The sequence below is a fragment of the Triticum aestivum genome, chromosome 7B (assembly GCF_018294505.1).
Source record: "Triticum aestivum cultivar Chinese Spring chromosome 7B, IWGSC CS RefSeq v2.1, whole genome shotgun sequence".
NCBI classification, from domain to species: domain Eukaryota; kingdom Viridiplantae; phylum Streptophyta; class Magnoliopsida; order Poales; family Poaceae; genus Triticum; species Triticum aestivum.
The window spans coordinates 385707937-385716781 of record NC_057813.1 but is presented as its reverse complement, the minus strand read 5'-3'; the positions used below and the strand labels follow the sequence as shown (position 1 = coordinate 385716781).

The following is an 8845-nucleotide window of genomic DNA, read 5'->3' as shown; positions in this document are numbered from 1 at the left end:
CACATCTTTGCGGTCTCCACAACTTTAGAGTTCTGCGTCGACCCCCGATCAATTCAATTCACATGGTGCGGCGGCAGTAGGGCCTGCCACCTCGAGGCCGGGGGTTCGGTAGCGGGAGAAGTCAGCAACGGAGAGAGAGAGAGAGAGAGAGAGAGAGAGAGAGTTGACCGACCAGGGAGGAAAACCATTGCGGCATGTTGGATTAAAAATGAGCGGTCGGGGAGCACAGAGCATATTGAGGAGCAGGCAAGTCTCATCCAACATGTATGTCGCGTTGTAATGTACGGGCTTCTTACTTTTTTTTTACGAGGTGCACGGGCTTACTAATTAAAGGAACTTATTTATTGGTTCTTATTTTTCTTGGCGTACCTATTACGCGATTCGCCAGTCCAAAGAATTATTGCGTGCCAAATATAGTGTAAAAAAAATCATGCATTAGCAGGAAATTCCTGTCCTTTATCTACACCGTTCTAATATTTTCTCTCTGGCTGTCAAAACAGTGAAGGAGAAGAAAAAGGAAATTTGTGAGTGATCCGTGCCTCTGGGCTCTGGCCTCTAGAAAACTGATTCGAACTGGATTCCACTAGTTGGGCACGGCGGTTTGGGTTCCTTTCTTCTTCTTTCCGGTTGCTGCACCTCGACCTCCACTTTCCCACCTCGCGGCTGGGCCGGCGTCCATGGCAACGCCGTCGCACTCGCACGGGCTCCCGCTCGCGCCCCTCCGGACGCTCCTGCTCGCCTTGCCGCTCTTGTCGCTCATCCTCCTCCTCACGCTGCACCTCCCGCCGCGCCACCGGCCGGCCCCTCCGGCTCCCCTCATCCTCCCCACGCCCCTCCTGACCACCGCCGCCACAGCCGCCGCCCAGCCTAAGCCCAAGGCCGACCCCTCCTCCTTCTCGTCGCCCTCGCCGACGACGCTCTCGCACGTGGTGTTCGGGGTGGCCTCCTCCCGCCGCACGCTGCCGCTGCGCCTCCCGCTCCTCCGCCTCTGGCTCCGCCCGCCCGCGCGCGCCTTCCTCTTCCTCGACGCGCCGCCCCGCGCCGCCTCCATCCCGGCGAACCTCCACCTCCGCGTCTCCCGCGACGCCTCCCGCTTTCCCTACTCCTACCGGAAGGGCCTCCCCTCCGCGGTCCGCGTCGCGCGTATCGCCAAGGAGCTCCTCCTCGAGCTCCGCCAGCAGCAGCAGCACCAGTCGCCGCCGCCGAGGTGGCTGGTGCTCGCCGATGACGACACCGCCTTCGTCCTCCCCAACCTCCTCCACACCCTCTCCAAGTACGACTGGCATGAGCCATGGTACCTCGGCGCGCCTTCCGAGTCCGCCGCGCAGAACGTCTGGCACGGCTTCAGCATGGCCTATGGCGGCGGCGGCATCGCCATCAGCTGGCCCCTCGCAGCGCGCCTGGCCCGCGTGCTCGACTCCTGCATCATCAGGTACCCCCACCTCTACGGCAGCGACTCCAGGATCTACGCCTGCCTCGCCGAGCTCGGCGTCGAGCTCACCCACGAGCCAGGATTCCACCAGGTGCACTGCCGCCTCTCCTTTTCCCCTTCTACCCCGAATTTCTATTTGCCTCTGCATGTGCTACTGATATTTCCTTGTGGAATGTTTTGAGAGAGATTGCTGCGAAATCAACTGTGTGTTTCTATTGGATGCTAGTAGTTCATAGTTATGGGGAAATTGATAAAGAATTGGACTTCTAAGCACTCTTTGGTACTCCTGGTCCTTGATTATGTTTTATTTATGCCTCATAATCGCAATCACGACAATGATTGTTCTAGATAATTGAAGTCTGTCTAGGATTGTCATGTTGCTGTTCAGTCTTTCTTGATGCATCCTAGGATTGTTGTTGAGAGGGAAACTTGTCTCTAGTGTCAAACTTTGAATAATAGAGGGGAATTATTGGTGAGAGACTGAAAGGTTTGAATTAAACTCTCAAGTACTACAACTTTTGTCTGAATGAATTCTGTTATACATTATTTCAGAGCATAGGTCAAAAGCTTATCCTCTACCATTCCCTCAAGATACGCTGAACCACACGACACCAATCCTGTAGAATGCTTCTAAAGAAAATGTACAGCCAGAACTACACCACCAGGGTGATGGTTACTGGTTAACTGCTGCACTCTCCTAGTGCTGAATCCGTTCAAAATCTGTGTCACTGGATTTAGTGATCCTTGCTGGTACCTCTACAGATTTTGACGTGATGGCACTTGAGAGGGGCGTTCTGGTCCACATTTGGAGTAGTAGGTGACCATTGTGGCATACTGGAATATGTCTCTGTCAGATAACCTAAAGCTTCGGGCATTGCAATCTTGATGCATTGCAAAACCAATTTTGCCGAAATAAACGTTAGTGTGAGCAGCAGCAGAACAGTGACCTGGACATGGTTGAAGTATCCATCTCTTTCTGCTCCATTGACTTGCTTTATTTAACAATTCGCAGGACCAATGTTATGTAGGGGGTTCCTTTATGCCCAATAGAGGCCTTCTTTATCTGTATTTTGCACCCAATGAAACCTAGAGAATGGCTGCTGTTTTTCAGAAAAAGAAACTCTTTATTCAATCTTTGAACATGAAACTAGCCTGTGGTTGTACTTGAAGTTGTGCACACACAAAAGGCATGATTCTGAACTTATGTGGGCTGTTGCATTTTATTATCACCAGATCGACCTTCATGGGGATATATCTGGATTTCTAAGAGCACATCCACTTGCTCCTTTAGTGTCACTTCACCACCTTGATAATGTCTATCCTCTTTACCCTGGTATGGATCGTGCAAAGGCGGTTGAGCATTTCTTCAGAGCAGCTAATGCTGACCCAGCGAGGATCGTTCAACAAACAGTGTGCTATGACCATTCAAGATCACTTACTGCTTCAGTGGCATGGGGCTATTCTGTTCAGGTTTTCAAAGGCAATGTACTGCTTCCTGACATCCTTGCTGTGCAAAAAACCTTTGTGCCGTGGAGAAGAGGTCGCAATGTTACGGATGTTTTTATGTTTAGCACCAAGCATTATCCAAGGGACGAGTGCAAACGAGCTGCTCTTTTCTTCCTAAAAAGTATTTCTTCCGGCAAAGGCAAGACGGAAAGCAATTACAGTAGGCAGCTGCCCCAAAAATGCTTGCCAAACTTGATTCAGTTGAGGAATATGCAACAAATAAAAGTGAGATCAGAGCTACTGCATCTGGTTCCTGGGAAGGTATGACTAGGATTAGTGTTATTGCGGATGGTGGCTTAAACTGCATTTTTAGCTTAAAATAAATTATAACATGGTTTTACTTTTCAGGCTTTAAGACGACACTGCTGTGACATCGTACCTTCTTCATCTGAAACCACCATGGATATTGATATCAGGAAATGCAAAGATGGTGAATTGATCGCGATGCATTCGTAGTGATTCTTGAATAGCATTGAATACTGATCTGGAGTAGATAATTTACAGCTTGTTCTCGAACACACCTAATTTGCTTTTGTTATATACGGATCACACTGTCCCACTTCATTTTGGGTCTGTAGGTATATGTAGAGTTAAAGCAACATACTGTGATGCGTCATTACCCAAAGTAATATAGTGAATCATATTATATACTGTATTTGACATGTGTTCTAGCTTGCGATTTATCTAGCATCTGTTGAAGTATAAAGGCTGCACGTCAAGGACATCTAGAAGATCTCCAACTGAACACATATGATAGAGTAGTTGTTAGAGAGTAGTTAGAGGTTTATTCTCTGTTGTAATTCTCCTCTATCTCCCCCTGTAAATCTTCTCCTCAGTTACAACTGAAACCCCACTGTATGCAGCTATGGGATAAGCCCCATCCTATCAATATAAGCTCGTGCGGGGCTGCGGCCCTCTTCGGAGGGTGAGACGCTTCACACAATTTACATGGTACAGAGAGCCATTCTTTTCCATGTCATTAGTGTCACAAGTCGCAACCTGTGCTACGAAATTCCCCCAACAATCGATGTATTTCAGAAAAATAGGTGAGAATTTCAGAAAATTAGAAAGAAAACAGAGAAGGGGATGAGCTAGGCCCAGCCAATTGGCGGGGGCAGCTAGGGTTCTTGTATTAGCAATATGATACTGCCTCCGTCCCATAATATAAAACATTATTACATCGAATTTATGAGTAAAGTAGATGTAATAATGTCTTATATTATTGGACTGAGGGAGTAGATAGCTCCCATTCGGGTTATAGGCTTCGCTTTATACTCCAGCGAGCGACGGCGATCAATAGAAAGTAAACACTAGACAACAACAGGTGACAACTACAGAGACAAAGAAACTGACGACGTTCAGCGCGCCAAATAACGGCCAACCACTCCCTTTCGCGTGCTCCACCAGATGCTCATAAACGATGCCGTATCGGCAGATTTGGGTTATCTGTTAACTGAACTAATTCAGGTGTCGATTTCTTCAGGGATGTTTATCTTCGGTTCATGAAAATTTCCTCCCAGAGTGCACTCCTCGAGTGTGGAAGCTTGGGAATACAGTCTGGATGAATTCCTCGGCCTCCAACTGGCGCCTGTGTCCGGCAGGTTCACCTGTTTTTCTTTGAAACAAGGCAGAAGACTTGCCATTTTCATTTATTAAGTAGGGTTGTGTCCGGCAGGTTCACCTATTTCTCTTTGAAACAAGGCAGAAGACTTGCATATTCAGTGATTAAGGAGTAGGTTTAGACATAAGCCGTGTAGCGGTAAAAATAAAAGTCCTACTCTTGCGACATAATAATACTCAGGTGCTTGGCTCCCGCCAACTCTCAAAGACGGGGCTCCTCTTTGATTTTCATGACGACAATAGTGATTGAGCCAGCGGTGTTGCGAAAAGTTCTTGTGTTCCGCTCCTTCCGAATTTCCCAAGAGACAATCGTCATCACATGACCGATGGCCTTTCTGTTGTGACCTCCACCATTCGCCGCCACTAGCCACCAAGCTTGAACAAATTCTTCATGTCGCCAAGTCATTGGTGAGTAGCCGTGATTGCCAAGCCAAGTGGAGACCTTGTTCCAAATTCGGGTAGTGATTCTACAGCAGAATATGAGGTGGGCAGCAGATTTTTGCACTTGCATGAAGAGAGGGCATAGGCCGTAGTTTGGCCATCCCCGTCGATGGTGTAAAATTGGAATACACCGGGCGGCTCAATGCAAGCCACAACACAGCCTCATTGTATATATATGCAACCAGAAATTACAGAGTTTGTGTACAATACGAATAAACCAACAGAGATGGAAACTATCTATTTGACAACTGCTTGATTGCACTCCACGTTGTTCATCACGACGTGGCTCCGTCGGATGGTCTGACACTAACACACCCCCGCAGTCTGTACCGGGAGAGCTCTCTGAAGGAAATATGCCCCTAGAAGCAATAATAAAGTTGTTATTGTATATTTCCTTATTCATGATAAAAGTTTATTATTCATGCTAGAATTGTATTAATAGGAAACCTTGGTACATGTGTGAATACATAAACAAACACCGTGTCCCTAGTGAGCCTCTACTAGACTAGCTTGTTGATCAAAGATGGTTAAGGTTTCCTAACCATGGGCACGAGTTGTCATTTGATATCAAATCATTAGGAGAATGATGTGATGGACAAGACCCATCCGTTAGCTTAGCATAATGATCATTCAGTTTATTGCTATTGCTTTCTTCATGTGAAATACATGTTCCTTCGACTATGAGATTATGCAACTCCCTGATACCGAAGAAATACCTTGTGTGCTATCAAACATCACAACGTAACTGGGTGATTATAAAGATGCTCTACAGGTATCTACGATGGTGTTTGTTGGGTTGGCATATATCAAGATTAGGATTTGTCACTCAGAGTATCGGAGAGGTATCTATGGCCCCTCTCGTTAATACACACCATAAGCTTGCAAGCAAACGACTAAGGAGTTAGTCACGAGGTGATGTATTACAAAACGAGTAAAGAGACTTGCCAGTAACGAGATTGAACTAGGTATGATGATACCACGATCGAATCTCGGGCAAGTAACATACCGATGGACAAAAGGAATTACGTATGTTGTCATAACGGCTCGACCGATAAAGATTTTTGTAGAATATGTAGGAGACAATATGGGCATCCAGGTTCCGCTATTGGTTATTGACCAGAGAGGTGTCTCGGTCATGTCTACATAGTTCTCGAACCCGTAGGGCCCGCACGCTTAACGTTCGATGACGATATTGTATTATATGAGTACCAAATGTTGTTCGGAGTTCTGGATGGGATCACGGACATGACGAGGAGTCTCAAAATGGTCGAGAGGTAAAGATTGATATATAGGATGATAGTATTGAGACACCGGAAGTGTTCTGGAGTGTATCGAGTATTTATTGGAGTACCGCAGGGGTTACCGGAACCCTCGGGGGAAATATATGGGCCATATGGGCCATGAGAGGTGAGCACACCAGCCCACAAGGGGTGGCGCCCCCCCCCTTATGGCAGGGTGCCGAATTGGGAGAAGGAAAAAGGGGTTCGCCCCCCTTTCCTTTCTCTCTTCCCCCTTCCCTTTCTTCTCCGGTGAAATAAGGCAGGGGGTGTGCCACTTGGGGAAACCCCAAGTAGGATTCAGATCCTACTTGGGGCGCACCCTGGCTGCCTCCCCTCTCCCTCCCACCTATATATATATATATATATATATATATATATATATATATATATATATATATATATATATATATATATATATATATATATATATATGGGGGGGCGCCCGTAGCACACCCGAGACAATTGCCTAGCCGTGTGCGGCGCCCCCTCCACCGTTTACTCCCACGATCATATCTTCGTAGTGCTTAGGCGAAGCCCTGCGCGGATCACTTCACCATCACCGTCACCACGCCCTCGTGCTGATGGAACTCATCTACTACCTCGACAACTTGCTGGATCAAGAAGGCGAGGGACGTCACTGAGCTGAACGTGTGCAGAACTCGGAGGTGTCGTACGTTCGGTACTTGATCGGTCGGGGCTACAAGAAGTTCGACTACATCAACCGCTTCCACTTACGGTCTACGAGGGTACGTAGACACACTCTCCCCCTTGTTGCTATGCATCTCTATGGATAGGTCATTGCGTGTGCGTAGAATTTTTTTTGTTTTCCATGCAACGTTTCCCAACAGTGGCATCATGAGCCATGTCTATGCGTAGATGATATGCATGAGTATAACACAAAGAGTTGTGGGCGGTGATAGTCATACTGCTTACCACCAACGTCTTATTTTGATTCGGCGGTACTATGGATGAAGCGGCCCGGACCAACCTTACATGTCCACGCACATGAGACCGGTTCCACCGACTGACATGCAACTAGCTCTGCATAAAGGTGGCTGGAGGGTGCCTGTTTCTCCTACTTTAGTTGAATCAAATTTGACTACGACCGGTCCTTGAAGAAGGTTAAAATAGCAAATTTGATGAATCACCATTGTGGTTTTTGCCATAGATAAGAACGGTTCTTGCTAGAAGCCCGTAGCAGCCACGTAAAACTTGCAACAACAAAGTAGAGGACGTCTAACTTGTTTTTGCAGGGTATGTTGTGATGTGATATGGTCAAGACATGATGTGATAAACGTTATTGTATGAGATGATCATGTTTTGTAAAGTTATCGGCAACCGACAGGAGCCTTATGGTTGTCTCTTTATTGTATGGAATGCAAACGCCATGTAATTGCTTTACTTTATCACTATGCGTTAGTGATAGTTGTAGAAACAATAGTTGGCGAGATGACCACGACACAGCGATGGAGATCAAGGTGTCGAGCCGGTGACGATGGAGATCATGACAATGCTTTGGAGACGGAGATCAAAAGCACGAGATGAGGATGGCCATATCATGTCACATATTTTAATTGCATGTGATGTTTATCTTTTATGCATCTTATTTTGCTTGGAACGATGGTAGCATTATAATATAATCCCTTCACTAAATTTCAAGATATAAGTGTTGTCCTCGAGTATGCACCGTTGCGAAAGTTCGTCGTTTCGAGACACCATGTGATGTTCGGGTGTGATAGACTCTATGTTCACATACAACGGATGTAAGACAGTTTTACACATGCAGAATACTTGGGTTAAACTTGACGAGCCTAGCATGTACAAACATGGCCTCGGAACACTGAGACCAAAAGGTCGAACGTGAATCATATAGTAGATATGATCAATATAGAGATGTTCACCATTGATGACTACCCCATCTCACGTGATGATCGGACATGGGTTAGTTGATTTGGATCACGTATCACTTAGATGACTTGAGGGATGTCTATTTAAGTGAGAGTTCTTAAGTAATTTCATTAATTGAACTTAAATTTATCATGAACTTAGTCTTAATAGTTTTTGCATATCTATGTTGTAGATCAATAGCTCGTAATATTGCTCCCCTATTTTTGATATGTTCCCAGAGAAAAATAAGTTGAAAGATGATAGTAGCAATGATGCAGACTGGGTCCGTGATATGAGGATTACCCTCATTGCTGCACAAAAGAATTATGTCCTTGATGTACCGCTAGGTGACAGACCTATCGCAGGAGCAGATGTAGATGTTATGAACGTTTGGCTAGCTCGATATGATGACTAATTAATAGTTTAGTGCACCATGCTTTATGGCTTAGAACCGGGACTTCAAAAATCACTACAAAAAAAAGACACATCCGTGACATTTCGGGCCGAATGATTTTTTTTCTGTCATACATATGACACTTCTATGACAATAATTGTGACAAAACCCGGTATCATCATAGATGTGGTGGGATCCTACTTCTATGATAAAAAATCATGACAGAAAATGGGCTTTTCGTCCTGGGCGGGCCGGAGACGCAGCTGCATGACATTCTTTGGGCCG

At 46.1% G+C, this 8845-nt stretch overlaps 1 protein-coding gene across 1 annotated transcript; it reads left to right on the top strand.

The window, feature by feature from the left end:
- Nucleotides 1-571: 571 nt before the first annotated feature.
- Nucleotides 572-3593, top strand: LOC123161272 (uncharacterized). Its single transcript, XM_044579124.1, has 3 exons — nucleotides 572-1523; nucleotides 2666-3199; nucleotides 3287-3593. Exons 1-3 carry the CDS (start codon nucleotides 678-680, stop codon nucleotides 3392-3394), a joined length of 1488 nt encoding a protein of 495 aa, XP_044435059.1. The 5' UTR covers nucleotides 572-677; the 3' UTR covers nucleotides 3395-3593.
- The last annotated feature ends 5252 nt before the right edge of the window (nucleotides 3594-8845 follow it).